We start from the raw sequence: 19,439 nt of genomic DNA, 5'->3' as shown, positions 1-19,439 counted from the left end.
CTTTGCAACTTCCGATAACTCTCTGTTGTTCAATATCAATAGTTGTTTAGTAGTCCGAAAATGTCGGAAACATTAACTTGATTGACTATGCTGTAGGTCATGTAACAGTTTGTTACATGCAACTTGCTTTGTGGACTCCACCAGACAGATGTTGCTCTCCGGTTTTCTGATGAAACAAAGGTGTGGTTGAATTTATTCTGCAACTGTGTATTCTTATTGTCTCGGCTTTAGGCCTATATACAGTGCATAAGTATTCAGACCCTTTGCTATGAGACTCGAAATTGAGCACAGGTGCATCCTGTTTCCATTGGTCATCCTTGATGTTTCTACAACTTGATTGGAGTCCACTTGTGGTAAATTCAATTGATTGGACACGATTTGGAAAGGCACACACCTGTCTATATAAAGGTCCCACAGTTGCCAGTGCATGTCAGAGCAAAAACCAAGCCATGAGGTCGAATAAATTGTCCGTAGAGCTCAGAGACAGGATTGTGTCGAGGCACAGATCTGGGGAAGTGTACCAAAAAAATTCTGCAGCATTGAAGGTTTCCAAGAACACAGTGGCCTCCATCATTCTTAAATGGAAGAAGTTTGGAACCACCAAGACTCTTCCTAGAGCTGGCTGCCCGGCCAAACTGAGCAATCGGGGGAGAAGGGCCTTGGTCAGGGAGGTGACCAAGAACCCGATGGTCACTCTGACAGAGCTTCAGAGTTCCTCTGTGGAGATGGGAGAACCTTCCAGAAGGACAACCATCTCTGCAGCAATCCACCAAACAGGCCTATATGGTAGAGTGGCCAGATGGAAGCCACTCCTCAGTAAAAGGCACATGTCAGCCCGCTTGGAGTTTGCCAAAAGGCACCTAAAGACTCTCAGACCATGAGAAACAAGATTCTCTGGTCTAATGAAACCAAGATTGAACTCTTTGGCCTGAATGCCAAGCGTCACATCTGGAGGAAACCTGGCACCATCCCTACGGTGAAGCATGGTGGTGGCAGCATCATGCTGTGGGGATGTTTTTCAGTGGCAGTAACTGGGAGACTAGTCAGGATCGAGGGAAAGATGAACGGAGCAAAGTACAGAGAGATCCTTGATGAAAACCTGCTCCAGAGTGCTCAGGACCTCAGACTGGGGCGAAGGTTCACCTTCCAACAGGACAACGACCATAAGCACACAGCCAAGACAACACAGGAGTGGCTTCGGGACAAGTCTCTGAATTCCCTTGGGTGGCCCAGCCAGAGCCCGGACCAGAACCCGATCTAACATCTCTTGAGAGACCTGAAAACAACGCTCCCCATCCAACCTGACAGAGCTCAAGAGGATCTGCAGAGAAGAATGGGAGAAACTCCCCCAAAAAATGTGTGCCAAGCTTGTAGCGTCATACCCAAGAAGACTTGAGGCTGTAATCGCTGCCAAAGGTGCTTCAACAAAGTACTGAGTGAAGGGTCTGAATACTTACGTAAATGTAATATTTTTTTTGTAAAACAGTTTTTGCATTGTAATTATGGGGTATTGTGTCTAGATTGATGAGGGAAAAAAACAATTTAATCAATTTTAGAATAAGGCTGTAATGTATCAAAATGTGGAAAAAGTCAAGGGGTCTGAATAGTTTCCGAATGCACTGTATCACAGTGACAAGGCATATGAACTAACAGGTTATAGAGCAAACAATACAATTATCACAACACAGGTTGTCATATGGCTTTTTTCCTGGCTTGGCTTCCCCAGTGATCTTATACATGCCCCGCTACTGTGTGCGATGTGTGTCCTTACCCTCTGAACATTCTAAAGTTGGTTTGCGGTGTCTAGGTCACATGGTCAAGGAGCTATTGCATTTTAAGTGATTTTGTATAAATATATACATAATTTATGGGGGGGAATCATTTTATTAGAAAACTAAAGGGTGTGCAACATGCCTCTCTTTATAAGGAATAATGGACAGTTGAAATGAGGTTGCTAAGTCACGTGGTGTAAGAGGTATTGACATTTGAATATTGTGATCATACACTTTGTTGACGGTCCCCAACTACTTGCATCAATGTTGTGCCATGCTACCTACAATGTGGTTTTGAAACTAGGGTCGGAATCTGGAAAATAAGACCTGCGCAATGTTGTACACATTTGATCATTCATAAAAGAGCCTAACCTGAGTTATATTCACTCCAGAGAACACGTTTCCACTGCTCCAGAGTCCAATGGCGGCGAGCTTTACACCACTCCAGCCGACGCTTGGCATTGCGCATGGTGATCTTAGGCTTTTGTGTGGCCGCTTAGCAATGGAAACCCATTTCATGAAGCTCACGATGAACAGTTATTGTGCTACGCGCTTCAGCACTCAGTGGTCCCGTTCTGTGAACTTATGTGGCCTACCACTTCGCGGCTGAGCCGTTGTTGTTCCTTGACGTTTCCACTTCACAATAACAGCACTTAGTGATTTTAATAGTGAGAACATTAAATTTTTTTAGAAAAACATACATTTCACACAGGGCGCCTTTACTTTGCCGGGCGGACCGTTTAGGATTTTCTTTGGCAAAATGACAGTATGCCCACATCTCCAGGCACCACCACATCACTGCAACCCCCAGCAGTTGGAAACCAAATAGTAGCATGGGAAAATAATGTGTAGAAACTTTTTTCCAGAGGTAGATTAAGTTTATGAATTTGATGCCTGGGCTGTGGGACAGTGGAATTATGACATAAACACATCATGATATTTTGCAGGATTTGTTGTCCCACAACTCCCGCATATCAACCAATCAGAATCCAGGATCCAAACAAACCATTTTATAATTCAGAATATTTAGGCAAGTTAGTTGGCTACTCATTGATCCTGCTTTGTAGTATACCCCTCAGTAGTAGGGGGAAGTGGGGCAGATTCAAACATTTTCATTTGAAATTGTTTTAACTAGTTTCAGTCTGTCCTCCATTAGTAATGAGGTGGATAGTAAAAGAGTAATAGGGTGGACCATAAAAGGAACAGGGTGGAAAGTAACAGGGCTGACATTTTCAGGTTTAAATCAGCCATAACTTCTAATGTGACTGTAGGCACATTGGGGCTGATTCAGATTTAGGAAATGTAAGTCTTCCCTAGGCAAGCCTTTCCTGCGCACTCCTCAGTATTTGGTATTCAGACTTACCTTATTCAGTCACGTAACGGGCTCTGCAGGTGTGGCTACCTTGCGCGCTCTGAATAAATGTCATTCAACAGCTGAAAACCCTCTCACTTGCTGGCCAATATATTTTATTGTGGAGTTTTCTTTCATTTACATTTACATTTCCGTCATTTAGCAGACGCTCTTATCCAGAGCGACTTACAAATAGGTGCATTCACCTTATAGCCAGTGGGATAACCACTTTACAGTGTTTGGGGGGTGGGGGGGGTGGGTTGGAGTAAAGGGGGGGGTAGAAGGATTACTTTATCCTATCCCAGGTATTTCTTAAAGAGGTGGGGTTTCAAATGTCTCCGGAATGTGGTGAGTGACTCCGCTGTCCTGGCGTCGTGAGGGAGCTTGTTCCACCATTGGGGTGCCAGAGCAGCGAACAGTTTTGACTGGGCTGAGCGGGAACTATGCTTCCGCAGAGGTAGGGGAGCCAGCAGGCCAGAGGTGGATGAACGCAGTGCCCTCAATAGAGTTTTCAGTACATTTATCTTAAGCCATCCCTTTAGATATGGTGTACATTTCAGTTAGAATTTGGTCAACAGACTCACTAGAATATATCAAGAGAACGGGTTCAGAATATTAGGGATCAATGAAAGAAAGCTATTCTAGAAAGCTATTCTAAATATATGCATATTCGTCTCCGTTTCAGCACCAATTGGTAGATTTAAAAATACTCTGATCTTGTAGATTATTTAGGTTTAGGAAAGTATTTATGAATATATATATTATCAACTGTTACTAATGATCCTCAGCAACAACCACACGGCCATGACGGCGTTTACAGAGGAAGCAAATTAAGTCATGATTCATAAATTATGTCATGATAATGTAGGCTATACCAACTGAAGGGAACTAACAGTTAAATATGTTTGGTTATTAGGCCTACTGACGGTCGATACTGATAGTGGCTAATATTTTACATGATAGAAATAGGAAACAGAGAAAGTCAGGGTAGCCTATAATTAAGACATGAGTGCCCATCCCTGCAAGTTAAAAGGCTGTACAATTAAAATCCTGCATAATGGCAGAGCATTTCATAAACTTTACTGGGGGAAGTTGATATGCTTCAGTTTGCTGCCATATGACTGGTTTCACATTTGTCTCCAGCGACTATAAAGTAAAATAGATCTAAAACAAGTAATTTATATTTACAATTCCCTTATCCAAACGGATTATTCATTTACCTAGCTCTTATCAAGTTGTACATTACAGTGCATGGAGAATGGTGTTAGAGCATAGAAATAGATGTTGAGAGTCTGTTGTCCTGTCCTACATAGCGGTCTCAGAGACGTTACGGACAAAGCCTCTTAGTCCATTCCACTGTCCGTCAGTCATATCAGTCGTTTTCCACTGAGGTCACAAGGTGACGCTATGACCTTTCCTTTTTTGGAATACTAAGGATTAAATTATTTACCCAGATAAGCGCCCAGTCCAGAGAAATAGTGCCGGCACATCTAAGTTCTACTAGGTCACATAGCGTTTGTTTGTGCTAACATATCCCATGATACGGTTCAACTCTATTGAAGAGGTGTTCTGTAAAGGGCTTCATTGATAGAATTTCAGAAGCCCAATAGAACCGAAAGGTTGCGAGTTTGAATCTCATCATGGACAACTTTAGCATTTTAGCAACTTTTCAACTACCACTACTTTTTAGCTACTTTGCAACAACTTAGCATGTAGCTAAAACGTCCCTAACCATAACCCTTTAACTTAACCCAAACCTTAACACCTAGCTAACGTTAGCCAGATATAGAAATCGTAACATATCGTACATTTTGCAAATTCGTAATATAATACGAATTGTAATTCGTAACATATCAAACAAAATGGGTGATGGACATACACAAATTAATACATACCATACGAAACGTAACATATCATACTAAACTGTCAGAGATTTACATACAGAATAATACGAAATGCTCTGAGACCAGGTTGCCAATACAGTTGAGGCAAGGAGTTAGGATGTGCTGAATCCCATAAAAATGTATAAGATTGCCAGATATTTGAATGGATGTAAGTGGAAACACTGACCTGCAGATGGTGATATAGTGCTTCCGTATGGAACCAGAAGACTTCAATCTGGGAAACTCAAGTGGCTGGAGGAAATCTCCAGGAGGTGGTCAAAAATGATTAAAACCACCTCGATAAATACTGTACATACACACAATTAATGAAGATGAGGTGCAAATATGTTTAGCACCACCAAATAGATTGACTAGGCCTATACTATGAACGATCATACACAATAATGACACACATAGATCCAGTCAACAGAAAGACAATGCAATTAATTCGCACATACGGTTACAGCTGAAGGATATCTTGCTGATTAAAACAAATATTTAACTCTATCACATCAACATCTATACTGAACAAAAATATAAACGCAACAACTTCAAAGATTTTATTGAGTTACAGTTCATATGGAAATCAGTAAATTGAAAAATGAATTAGGCCATAATCTATGGATTTCACATGACTGGGAATACAGATATGCATCTGTTGGTCACAGATACCTTATAAAAAAATTTAATCTCGTCACAGTATCTTTGTGTATTGAAATTGGCATCGATAAAATGCAACTGTGTTCGTTGTCCGTAGCTTATGCCTGCCCATACCATAACCCCAGCGCCACCATGGGGCACTCTATTCACAATGTTGACATCAGCAAACCGCTCACCCACACGATGCCATACACGTGGTCTGCGGTTGTGAGGCAAGTTGGACGTACTGCCAAATTCTCCAAAACGACGTTGGAGGTGGCTTATGGTAGAGAAATGAACATTAAATTCCCTAGCAACAGCTCTGGTGGACATTCCAGCAGTCAGCATGCCAATTGCATGCTCCCCTCAGAACTTGAGACATCTGTGGGATTGTGTTGTGTGACAAAACTGCACATTTTAGTGGCCTCTTATTGTCCCCAGCACAAGGTGCACATGTGTAATGATCAGGCTGTTTAATCAGCTTCTTGATATGCCACACCTGTCAAGTGGATGGATTATCTTGGAAAAGGAGAAATGCTCACTAACAGGGACGTAAACAAATCTGTGCACAAAATTAGAGCGATAAGCTTTATGTGCCTATGGAACATTTCTGGGATCTTTTATTTCAGCTCATGAAACACGGGACCAACACTTTACATGTTGCGTTTATATTTTTGCTCAGTGTATTTCCTATCCAAACAAGTCTAAATACCATTAGTATGATTCCTTGGAGAACTAAACAGCAGATGAGGATGCCTTTAAAAAATAATATATAATATTTATTCATGTTCTTTAGAGTCTGTGTACAAAATGCCAACAACACAAATGAATTCACAGTAACACTCATTGTCGTACGAAGAGCATGAGAACAGGAGGAGAACCTTGACTGTCATTATGGCTGTCTGTCGTACTCTCAGAATTCACACATTTCCCAGGGAAATCACCTTTCCTTTTTTGGAATACTAAGGACTAAATGATTTTACCCAACCAGATAAGCACCCCATTCCAGAGAAGCCTTTTTTTGTAGCGCCAGCAGATCTACATTTTACTGGCCTCCCAAAGCGTTTGTGCTAAAATAACCCATGATACGGTTCAACTATATAGAAGAGGCGTTCTGTAAAGGGCTCCACTGATAGACTTTAAGAAGCCCAATAGAACCGAATGGGGAAGAAACGTTGAGAGAGAGATACCCAGAGACGACAGTAAGGGATTCATATCTGGGTCAATTTGTAATCTTCAACTCTAGGGTGAAAATTCGTTATAAACATTTTATGACAATGGTGAATTTCATAAACAGATTATAATGATTGACAACATTTGACTTTTCAGCAATCCCATACATTTCTTTGTTTTGCACAACACACTATTACAAAGCAGAGTGGGCCGCTCTCGGTCATTTCGACTACATTTCAGTTGTTGCACTATTTGCAGCAATATGATGCAATTCAAAATTCATTTCGACCCTGAAACCTTTTTACCTTCATCCATGCCTTTTAAAAATGTAGGCTAATGTTTACCCTTTGCTTGAAAGCGTGACAAAAGGTGAAGGCTATTCTACTTTATCTTCATGAAACACATTCCTGTGATAAAAACAACTTTGAAGTTAACCATTTATACAGCTATTGATACAGATTAGATATTGATTATCCTTTCTTTATCAAATAATACACCTAATTCTAGACAGTGCAATTTGTGTCCATCCCAACCAAAACTAGCACAACTACTGTTTACAATATGGCCTCCTGCTTAAAGTATACCTTACATTGACATTTCCATCACCTGTGCATGCTCTTTAGTCTCCAAAGCCCTTTTTTTGCCGTCTTTATTAACCACATGGGAAATGGCTGAATCCTAACACTTGCTACACCAGATAAATAATAACATTGAAGTGAAAAGAAACCTGAACAAGACTGTGACTAAAGAGCTGGCTGTAACTATATGTGGAGGGTGGGTGTGTGTGTGTGTGTCGGGGCTGGGAGCGCAGCACTATTCTACCAGGTGTAGCCTGCAGGAGGGGCCCTGTCGTCCTTGTTACTCTCCAGGGAGAAGGGGGGGATGCGCACGTCAAAGTGGGAGCCATCCGTTCTCTCGATTTGGAACGTCCCCCTGCACAAACAAAAAGTATTTATAGAAGACAGGATGCAAATACTGTACATACATATTTTATAGAATTGATATCACCACATGTAATGCATTGAATTGGATGCACAGATCAATACATTCAATACACCCTCACTGCGGCTTTAACAGACAGGTTATATAGATGTATTGTCCTGTGCTGTAGACAATAAGTAAGTATTCATAAGTTAAACATCTGCTATTATGACTAGGTAGGATCCTTGAAGTCTCAACACTTCAGTATTTCTGCAATACGGTCTGTTTGCAGGTGCCGCCTCATTGTACTTCAAATAAAACTCAGAAACACTTAAACGCATAGTTAAATTTATTTGATCAAACACAACCAAAACTTATACACAATTACTATGACAGGCCATTGAACAAATTCTTCAGTAATTGGCTATCACAGTTGTATGTCGAGACTTATGGACAAAAGGGCAACCAGATATGAATAAGTCACTTTGACATGTTTATTAGTTACAGAATGACTATAAATCCCATTCAGAACTATCCTGTATATAGCGTGAAGGAGAAATAGGGCCAACGTTTTACATGCCAATGTCGTCTGTTCACAATATGAAAATATTAATTACATAATTAAATTTTTAAAAGGCATCTAATATTTGTCTGTGTTACTGCAGTGTACAACAGTTACCAGATGTTTCAACTGTACCGGGCAGATGGCAGGAAGCGTGTATGGTGTCGTGTGGGCGAGCGGTTTGCTGATGTCAACGTTGTGAACAGAGTGCCCCATGTTGGCGGTGGGGTTGGTATGGGCAGGCATAAGCTACGGACAACTAACACAATAGCATTTTGAATGCAGAGATACCGTGACCAGATCCTGAGGCCCATTGTCGTGCCAGTCATCTGTCGCCATCACCTCATGTTTCAGCATGATAATGCACGGCCCAATGTCGCAAGGATCTGTACACAATTTCTGGAAGCTGAAAATGTCCCAGTTCTTTCATGGCCTGCATACTCACCAGACATGTTAGCCATTGAGCATGTTTGGGATGCTCTGGATCGACGTGTACGACAGCGTTGCAGTTCCCGCCAATATCCAGCAACTTCGCACAGCCATTGAAGAGGAGTGGGACAACATTCCACAGGCCACAATCAACAGCCTGATCAACTGGGGGTCATACCAGATACGGACTGGTTTTCTGATCCACAACCTTACCTTTTCTTTAAGGCAGATCCATATCTGTATTCCCAGTCATGTGAAATCCATAGATTAGGGCCTAATGCATTAATTTCAATTGACTGATTTCCTTTTATGAACTATAACTTGGACGGTGTATCAATACACCAAGTCACTACAAAAGATAAAGGCGTCCTTCCCAACTCAGTTGCCGGAGAGGAAGGAAACCACTCAGGGATTTCACCATGAGGCCAATGGTGATTTTAAAACAGTTACAGAGTTTAATGGCTGTGATGGGAGATAACTGAGGATGGATCAACAACATTGTAGTTACTCCAGAATACTAACATAAATGATGGCGTTTAAAGGAGGAAGCCTGTACAGAATAACAATTATTCAGAAACATGCATCCGGTTTGCAATAAGGCACTAAAGTCCTGAATACAAAGCGTTATGTTTGGGGAAAATCCCCCAAAACATCACTGAGTACCACTAAATATTTTCAAGCATGGTGGTGGCTGGATAATATTATGCGTGTCATCAGCAAGGACTAGGGAGTTCTTTTAGGATTAAAAAAAAAACGGAACAGAGCTAAGCACAGGAAATTTTTTACAGGAAAACTTGGTTCAGTCTGCATTCCAACAGACACTGGGAGACAAATTCACCTTTTAGCAGGACAATTGCCCCCCCCAAAAAAGGCCAAATATACACTGGAGTTGCTTACCAAGATGACATCGAATGGTCCTGAGTGGCCTACTTACAGTTTTTACTTGGAGATCTATGGATAGACATGAAAATGGCTGTCTAGCTATGGTCAACAACCAACTTGACAGAGCTTGAAAACATTTTTTAAGAACGGGCAAATATTGTACAATCCAGGTGTGCAAAGCTGTTAGAGACTTACCCAGAAAGAGTTACAGCTGTAATTCTAACATGTATTGACTCAGGGGGTTGAGTACTTATCTAATCAAGATACAGTATATTAGTGTTTTATTTTCCATTATTTATTTTTTTAAATGTTAGAATTTTTCTTCCACTTTGACAGAGTATTTTGTGTAGATTGTTGCCAAAAAAATGACAAATTTTAATCCCACTTTGTAACAACAACATTTGGAAAAAGTAAAGGGGTGTGAATACTTTCTGAAGGCACTGTATGTGCACCACGTCTTTGCTCTCTCGCTCGCTCTGCTATGTGTGCATCTTTGATAGATTAATTTGTATTTAAAAAAGAATGACTAAAAGATTTCACCCCAAATACAGTATAAATGTGTGAATGGTGTTAGAGTTATAATGTAGTGTCAACCCACTAACAGAGGGGGAGGGGAGTTAGAAACTGCTGAGACAACATTCCAGGAGGAAGGAGACTTGGAAGTATTTAAACATTCTGTACTGTGGAATTATACAGACCGCCTAAAGGTGGGCGGAGCAAAGTGCCTTTGTGTTAAGGGGTATAAAAGCTGTATATGTGTTTTTTGGCGGCAGAGCTCTCCATGATTAAACATACAGATCATTCTTGCCGGTTGTGGACCTTTGTTTAATTCATGATTAAACCAGAGCCTTACACCCTCTAGGAATTATTCAGAGCATTAACTTTGATTAATTAGAGATAGAAATTCTCGTGACAAATGGTCCTACGAGCGGAGCTCAAAATACGTCTTTATCGTTCTGAGGACACCGAAAACCGTGCACGGGCGGATGATAGCATCCGTATAGAATAGACCTGGCCTTTGACGTTAAGGTTCTAAACAGGCCGGTGATTAATCTTATGAACGATAAAGACGTTGACGAGATCTGAAAAAGCTTTTAAATCCCAACTGCAAGGAGGAGGTCAGTAATTTTTATTCATGGCTTTTGGTGAAATGATTTGAACTTGTGTGAAGGGCAGAGAATAGTTACCAAACTCTCATAAGGGTATAAAGGAAGGAAGGGGGTTCCGAAAATGACTAGGTAATAGGCCTATACCAAAATAAACTAGTTAATATTGAGATTGTACAAGATACAGTCTTTACAATATAAACAGGAAGGGAGATAATTATAATTGTGTGAGATAGATACATTAAACAAGTCAAGAGTCATAAACAACTGGGGATTTGCTCTAACTCTGTCTATTTCATAAAACTAGAGCAGTTACGACCTCTAGGTTACGGATAGTGTTAGCAAAAAATCGTATAAGGTTGTATACGTGTGAGACCTAATGATCCATCGAAATACGTGATAATTGTTTCAAGGAAGGGACTAAAATAGGTCGCGTGAGAAAAAAAAATGGTTGTCCCATCTGTGTCATGAAACTGGGGTCTTAAACTCTGGGTTACGGGTTGAATAATTTAAATGGTTGATTACAAAAGCAGATCATAACATTTGCTCAAAAGTCGCACCAAATAATAAATCCCAAAGAAAATTATTTTTGATTGAATTATTACTAAAATGGGGGGATTTCTTATTTTTCTATATGGGAAATAAATATTCTAAAGAGGTCCGAGAATTAACGGGGGATGAAAGATATATGTTAGGAAGGGATCAAAGAAATATGTATTATGGATCCATTTGGGAGAAGAGGTATGGATTTATTGGGCATCTCGATGTAGAGAAATTAGAGGCTATGATTAGGCAGATGCATGTAAACTGTGGAACGGATTTGAAGAAACAGCGAGGGGAGGGGCTAGAGACAGCGAGAGTATGGCTTTTGGAGGCTCGAAAGAGAGAGGAAGGACAGAAAAGAAAAACAATAGTTATGCAGAGAGAAAATGAAGTGAATTTGGCACTGAGGGCAGAAAGGTTATATCCAGTTTTAGTAGAGCAGGCTTGGAAAGAAAGCCCAGATGATAACGTTGTCATGTGTAGGAGAAGATTAGGATTGGTCCCCGCCCCTCCCCCACCATATGATGGCCAAGCCGGAATGTTGGAAGAGGGGGAAGAAGGGGGGGAGGGTAGGGAGGCCAATAAAGATAAGAAAGAGGGGGAAGTTTTACAGAAAGAACTTACAGAACTCAGGGAGAGTAGAAAGGAAATAGGCAGGCTAAGAGAAGAACTGGATAGAGAGAAAGAGTCAGGAAGGGCTAGAGAACAAAAACATAGAGAATTTAAACACAGAGAGTTGAAGAGATTAGAAGACTATAATAAGCCAGGGAAGAGAGAGTGGTTAGATGATGAGGAAGGAGATGACCAGTACCCTTTGATAGCCTTGCCGAACACAAGGGCTGGGGAGGAGCATGCACCAGACACACGATGTGTATAGGGCGTGGACACAGCGAGATGTAGTAAGAGCTATAGAGGGTGTAGTGCACCCTAAGACAGGAATAGAGGGGTTCACGAGGGACTTGGAGAGTCTAGCAGCAAGCTTTAAGCTAAACACAGGGGAAATTGAGAGGGCAGTCAGAACGCTAGTTGGGAAAGATTGGGCAGCTGTTCACGAGCAGTGGGTTTCAGGGGATGCCAATGGAGCAGTCCTGCCATGGGCAGATGATGGGCAATATGTTGGGAAAATAACTGAGTTGTGTAATAATTTAAGGGAACATTACCATCGACATGCTGACTTCTCCAAAGTACATGAATGTAAACAGGAAGACAGTGAGACCATCAGCCAATACTTAGAAAGACTGAGAAATGTATTTAACGCAAATAGTGGCATATCTGAGCCTCCCCAGGGGCAGGGAAATGATACTCCGTACCATCAGCAGCTGAAAATAGCATTCCTCAGTGGAATGAGACCAGAAATAAGCAGGAATATTAAAATGACTTTAGTGGGATGGGGAACTACTTCGTTAGCCGAGGTCAAGAGATATGCAATCCATCATGAGCAAAATAGTAGACAGGACAGAGTAAGAAAAGAACAGAAGGGAGCAGAGTATTTAATGACCACTCTAGGGGAAATAGCTGGTAGAGGTAGAACTCCAGAAGAGAGGGAAGAAAGCCCTCACTCTTTCCTGCCCTATGGGGGAGGAAGTAAGTGCTTTAACTGTAACAAGGGAGGGCACTTTGCCAGAGAGTGTAAGGCCCTGTGTAAATACTGTAACAAGACAGGCCATAACCATCGTGACTGCAGACATAAAGGAAAGAGTAAGCGAGATAATCGGGGTAGAGAAGGAGAAAGGACCTACAGACACCCATCGCCCAGTTCCGGTAAGGAGGAAGAGGAAGATAAAGCATGACTAGAACAAGGGGAAGATAGTAGTACAGATAGTGGAGGAGAGGGGTCAGAGGAACCCATTGATACGGGGTGTGAAGTGTTTGAATTGGCAACGATTGAATTGGCTCTGCAGCAAGAACAGAAACCATACCTCACCTTAACAGTACTGGGAAAAAATATTACATTATTGTGTGACACAGGGGCATGTCGCACAGCGATCTGTGCAGCCGACAAGCCCGAAGGAATTAGAATTAATGGGGAAAAAAATCATGGTACGCTCGGCCTCGGGCCATCAATTTATAGAGCGATGATCGGCCCCTGTGACTTTACAACATGAAGATTCAGGGGGAAAGGTATGCATACCTGTACTTGTATCAAGCCTGTGTCCAGTCAATTTACTAGGAAGAGATGCCATGACTCAGTTGAACGTAGCTGTGAAGCCGACTCTGAGGGGTATGAAGGCATATGTAGTAAGGGATAATATGGTAGTGAGCGGGGAGGGAGAACCATGCTATTGGTATAGCCAGGATCTGCTAAGAGGGGGACTTACAGACATACCAAAATCACTAATAGACCTAGCAAATGATTTAGTGATTGGATCAACCAATATGACAGTAGATGACTTACACTGTACATTATGGTGTAATGAGCACCCAGGCCCTAACCCAGATTATGAGGAAGAATTGTTAAAAACCACAGAAAGATCAATTGGGTTAAAATGGGTTCACTATGATAAAAAACGTGCAGCTGTAGAGGTGGAGTTGGGACCACAGAGCCAGAGACTGTACAGAGAAAAGTGGAGCCCCCATGTTTCCCTAGTGAAAGAACCTTCAGAGGAATTGTTATCACTAGGTAAATGGGTAAAACAGGGGAAAAACATCACTGACTGGCAGAATACACCAAATGGGGATCAGTATAGCCACTCCACTGGGAGATACAGAAGAAAGTTGAATTGGAGAGCGAAAACCCAGCCCGGGGTCCACCTGGAGACAAGTTTTGACGAATGACAGGAAGATATTTTCTTAACTCAGGAACAGGAGGATGAGTTAGCAGGAATTCCATTCAAATTATGGTCACAAGGACCTGCCGATGTGGGACTAATTAAGGGGGTAGCTCCAGTACAAGTGGTTCCTCGATCCGATCACAGGCCATACCAAAAGCAATATCCTATGAAGCCAGAAGCAATAAAAGGGATAACACCTACATTTGAGCATTTACTTAAGGGAGGGGTGATAATTCCTGGAGATGAGGCACAATGCAACTCTCCAGTATTTCCTGTTAAAAAGGCGGCACCTAGCGCCGACTGGAGGATGGTCGTGGACTTGCAGGGGTTTAATAAAAATATAATTCCCAGAGCTCCATGTGTACCAGATCCACATACATTGCTGAACCAATTGAAACCAGATAACTCCTATTTTACGGTGATTGATTTAGCTAATGCTTTCTTTAGTATCCCAGTTCATCCAGATAGTCAGGGGTGGTTTGGCTTTACATTCCAGGGAAGGAAATGGACTTACGCTAGGATGCCACAAGGCTACTCGGAAAGTCCTACAATCTTTGCCCAGGCTATAACTAGGAATTTGGGAAAGCATGAACCTCAGGAAGGAAGCCAAATGTTGGTTTATGTAGATGATATTCTATTAGCTAATCCCACTCAGGAGGGATGTAAGAGGGATACAATCCAATTGTTAACCTTCCTGGCAGAACAGGGACACAAAGTGAGCAAAAAGAAACTTCAACTTTGGCAGAGCGAAGTGATTTACTTAGGACACACCATAACTCAGGAGGGGCGAATGTTAAACTCATCCAGAAAAACTGCTATACTTTGAGCGCCAAAACCGTTAAACAAAAAACAAATGAGCTTTTTGGGGATGATAAACTACTGTAGAGCTTGGGTACCACATTATACACTGCATACTGGGAAGTTAAGTGATCTTATCTATGGGAAGGCCATGATAAAATCATTTGGAACTCAGAGGCGGAGGAACAATTTATAGAGATAAAAAAGTTGCTCACTTCCCAAACAGCTTTAGCTTTTCCTAGATATGACAGGCCTTTTACCCAAACGGTGGACTGTAGGGAAGGATATATGACATCGGTCTTGACTCAAAAACATGGGGATAAGAACAAACCCATTGCATATTATTCATCTAAATTAGACCAAGTAGCACAAGCAATGCCTCTATGTTTACAGTCTGTGGTAGCTGCAGCTCAGGCGGTGCAAGATTCGGCATCAATAGTTTTGTACCACGATTTAACCCTAAGGGTTCCGCATGCAGTATCAATACTGTTGTTGGAGCATAAGATGGCCTATATGTCACCCGCTAGACATTTATCTTGTATGATAATCCTGTTAAATATGCCTAATTTGACCATAGAACGGTGTACAACTCTAAACCCCTCTACTCTGGTTCCTATTGCAATAGATGGCAGCCCACATGATTGTATAACTGAAACTGAGAAACTTGTGTTGCCTAGACCTGACTTGAAAGACCTAGCCTTAGTAGATGGGGAAGTGACTATGTCTGTTGATGGTTCATCTAGAAAAAACCCTGATGGTACGAATGCTACAGGATATGCAGTTGTAACAGAGACAGACGTCTTGGAAGCTGAATCATTACCTAGAAATTAATTCTGCACAACAGGCCGAGATAGTGGCTCTCACTCGGGCATGTCATTTGGGTAAAGGGAAAAATATTACTATTTACACCGATAGTGCCTATGCATTTAATACAGTACACGTATTTGCTGCACAATGGAGAAACAGGGGAATGGTAACCACTTCTGGCAAAACCATTACACATGCCCAGTTAATTTTGAATCTTTTAGATGCTGTACTCCTACCAGAAAAGTTAGCTATCTGTAAATGTGATGCTCATACTAAAAGGTGTAGATATCATAAGCAAAGGCAACAGAAAGGCAGATGAGGAAGCGAAGAAGGCAGGTCTCAAACCACAAGCACCCACATACTTACATCTGAAAGAAGAGGTGAACATTGATAAAACTTTACTGATGGAGAGCCAGTTGAGAGCACCAATGAAGGAAGTGACCAGATGGGAGAAAATGGGAGCAGTCAAGAAGGGGGAAATTTGGCATCAGGGTAATTTACCTATATTACCAAAATCTCTGTTTAGATATGCAACAATTTTGATACATGGAAATAATTAGAAAGCACTTTGTAGCGTACGGAATAACAAATTACTTAAAAATGTTTTGTTCTAGGTGTGTTATATGTGCACAAAGTAATCATCAAGGAAAGCAGAGAGCACCAAAAGGGGAATTTCCCCAGGCCAGATATCCATTCCAACAGTTGGAAATGGATTTGATAGAACTTACAAGTGAAGGAAAGAAATGGTGTTTGACTGTAATAGACAAGTATACCAAATGGGTAGAAGTCTTTCCAACCTCCTCCGCTGATGCATTAACAGTAGCTAAAGCTTTATGTCAGGAAATAATCCCTAGATTTGGATTGCCAGAAACTATCTATTCCGACAATGGGTCTCACTTCGCCAACCAGGTGATAGATAATATTGGACAGAAGTTACATATCAATATGAAGAAACATTGTTCATATCATCCGGAATCAGTGGGTTTGATTGAACGCACTAATTCGACGATTAAATCACATCTGAGAAAAACGCACGAGTACAGGAAGGAATTGGGTACAATGTCTACCAATAGTATTAATGACGATTAGGGTAACACCAGATAAAGATGGGTTAACCCCTTTTGAAAAAGTGTTTGGGAGACCATATAGAATGCCCGAGTTAGGCAGACTAGAGCAGGCAGACATAGAAGTAGAAGGGACGTTGGCAGGACATATGAGAAGACTGTTCATTAACCAAACACGCATGTCAAAGATTTTGTGCCCCACAGGAGAACTAAAGGAGAGGGTAACCCACTCTATCCAAACAGGTGACTGGGTGTGGATACAATCCCTAAAGAAGAAAGACTGGAAGCAGCCCCGTTGGGAAGGCCCCTATCAGGTTTTATTGGTCACCGCCTTTGCCATTAGAATAGCAGAAAGAGCAACCTGGGTCCACGTTACCCACTGCAAAAAGGTAAGAACACATACAAGCACCACTGAACACACGCAGAGTTAGAGAGAAAAACTGTACCAATAGGGTCCGGGGATCACCTCTGTTAACGAAGATCTCCTACCCCGACCTATCATCACTGTAGTGTGTTCTTAGGGTGTGAGTATGGGGTGGTACCAAGCAGAAGGACTAAGGGCAGGAGAGGTTTGGCGGTTTTTGGGAATATGGGTGACCCTGAGCTGCATCATAGTCTCTGCAATAGTCTTGATATGTCAAGATCCAACACCACCCCGCACCAATTACGCTATGCCCTTACCATTATTAAGAAATAAAAGGGAAGCGACCCGACATACTGACCGTCAAGGACGAGTGACCTACAAAATAGGGGTCAGAGAAGGGTGGGTTCAAAATTAGTATTAGGGATTTTATCAGGGCGGGTAAGTAAGCAACGTGGGATTATAAAATCCCATTGTATTTATGTTCAGCTCCCTCGGCGGATTGTTCCTGGGCTCAGGTGTTTAGACATACTGGGAGACGGAGATATGAGACTGGGGGGACGGGCTGGACGTCCAGATGGAGGATAATAAGGTATAACGACATCCCCACGGAGATGGTAGTAACAATAGTAAAGGTCACTAAAGAGGACATGAAAATAACTTACTGGGCTTGCGCGGACGACTACGGACGGGATACCTGTCTACGATTACATTTGGTGGAGTCGAAAGAGATGGAGGGCCCAGGTCCTGTCATTAATCCATGAATAGCACTAAACCGAGTAGATCAGTCAAGGGATGACGGAGTCAATTCGACTAACCCGTCCACTATGAAAGATTTTCTCCTCCAAGAATGGAACCAAGGGGAAGTAGAGGGAATCCCTGATGAAAATCTCTGGTTAAAGTGGATGAAGTACACCGCTAGGGCCTTGGGGGAGACTGACTGTTATGCATGCTCCATTGGGCGACCGACAATGTTGACCGCCCCAATGCCAGAGGCAATGTTTCCCTGTGTCTTAGACCTGGGGTCCAATCAAAAAGAACCCAATTGCACAGGGATTGGGCTAGCAAAGTTGACTTACTCGGCCAACCCACCTAGGTTCACTTTAACTCCTGGCGAATACCAGTGTTACAGACAGAAATGGCACCTGTAACTTGGGTGATTTTGATGGCTGTAAGGAGATAATTAATGTGACTGATTTAGATAGGGAAGGGGGGAAAAAATGTATGAACCTTACCATCCCTCTGACTGATGTGTGGTGGGCATCTACTAACAAAGGGAGCATTCGACAGACATTACCAGAAGGATGGGTGGGTACTTGTGCCCCAGTATTGTTGGTCCAACCTGTAAGAATTAGTCATCAAAGACCAGTAACAAGAAGAAGAATCAGGAGGAGAAGAAATATAGGTCAGGAAGGAAATAGCCCAATTTGGATTGATGGTATAGGCATCCCCAGGGGTGTTCCAGACGAATACAAAGCTATGAATCAAATATGGGAGGGTTTTACCACAGCATCTTTCTGGTGGGTGACAAACAAGAATGTGGATTGGATTAATTATATCTATTACAACCAACAACGATTTATTAACCAGACTAGAGATGCAGTAAAGGGGATCTCCGAACAATTATCCGCCACCTCACTCATGACTTGGGAAAATCGGTTGGCTCTGGATATGTTGCTGGCAGAAAGGGGCGGAGTCTGTAAAATGGTGGGGGGCCATTGTTGCACATTTATCACTAACACCGCACCGGAGGGGACGGTCACCAGAGCTCTTGCAGGATTAACTGCTCCAAGTGAAGAATGGGCTGAAAACTCAGGAGTTAGTACATCTTGGACAGGGTGGTTTGATACCATGTTTGGTAAATGGAAAACCATAGCAGCCACCATCTTAGGGGCAGTCAGCATTTGTATGGGTATTCTTGTATTATGTGGTTGTTGTTTTGTTCCCTGTGTCCGAGGATTGGTGAGCAAGGCGTTGGTGAATGCAGTATCTCACCAAATGATGAGAGATGGACCGACTCCGGACTCTGACCAGGAGAGTGGGAAATACGATCCTCCAGGCTTGGTGGATAACGAGGACTTTGACCCTGAAAGACCGCAATTGGATGAAACGTTTATTGGTTCTGACGTATGAAGGTCATAGGGAAAATCTTAAAAAGAAGACCTATGATTGGAAGTAGATAAATGGAACTAATCTCTGAAATTAATCATGCTTGTAAATACATTTATCCTGAGTGTGAAAACATTTAGTCAAAGGGTGGATTGATAGATTAATTTGTATTTTAAAAATAATGACTAAAAGATTTCACCCCAAATACAGTATAAATGTGTGAACGGTGTTAGAGTTATAATGTAGTGTCAACCCACTAACAGAGGGG

The 19,439-nt window shown here is 42.0% G+C and overlaps 1 protein-coding gene across 2 annotated transcripts in view; it reads right to left on the bottom strand.

Moving 5' to 3' along the window:
* Positions 1-6,402: 6,402 nt before the first annotated feature.
* LOC123492148 (polymerase delta-interacting protein 2-like) overlaps positions 6,403-19,439 on the bottom strand; it is a 30,903-nt gene continuing 17,866 nt past the window's right edge. Inside the window, exon 11 of one of the 2 annotated variants that reach the window (XM_045224154.1) lies at positions 6,403-7,751. In XM_045224154.1, coding sequence (XP_045080089.1) covers positions 7,637-7,751 — 115 coding nt within the window. In that variant the 3' untranslated portion in view covers positions 6,403-7,636. The remainder of the gene's footprint in view (positions 7,752-19,439) is intronic. The other variant, XM_045224155.1, reaches the window with a different exon arrangement.

This window comes from Coregonus clupeaformis, chromosome 13 (genome assembly GCF_020615455.1).
Source record: "Coregonus clupeaformis isolate EN_2021a chromosome 13, ASM2061545v1, whole genome shotgun sequence".
Taxonomy (NCBI): Eukaryota; Metazoa; Chordata; class Actinopteri; order Salmoniformes; family Salmonidae; genus Coregonus; species Coregonus clupeaformis.
Note: the sequence above shows the minus strand (reverse complement) of the source record. Positions and strands in the feature narration are given on the sequence as shown.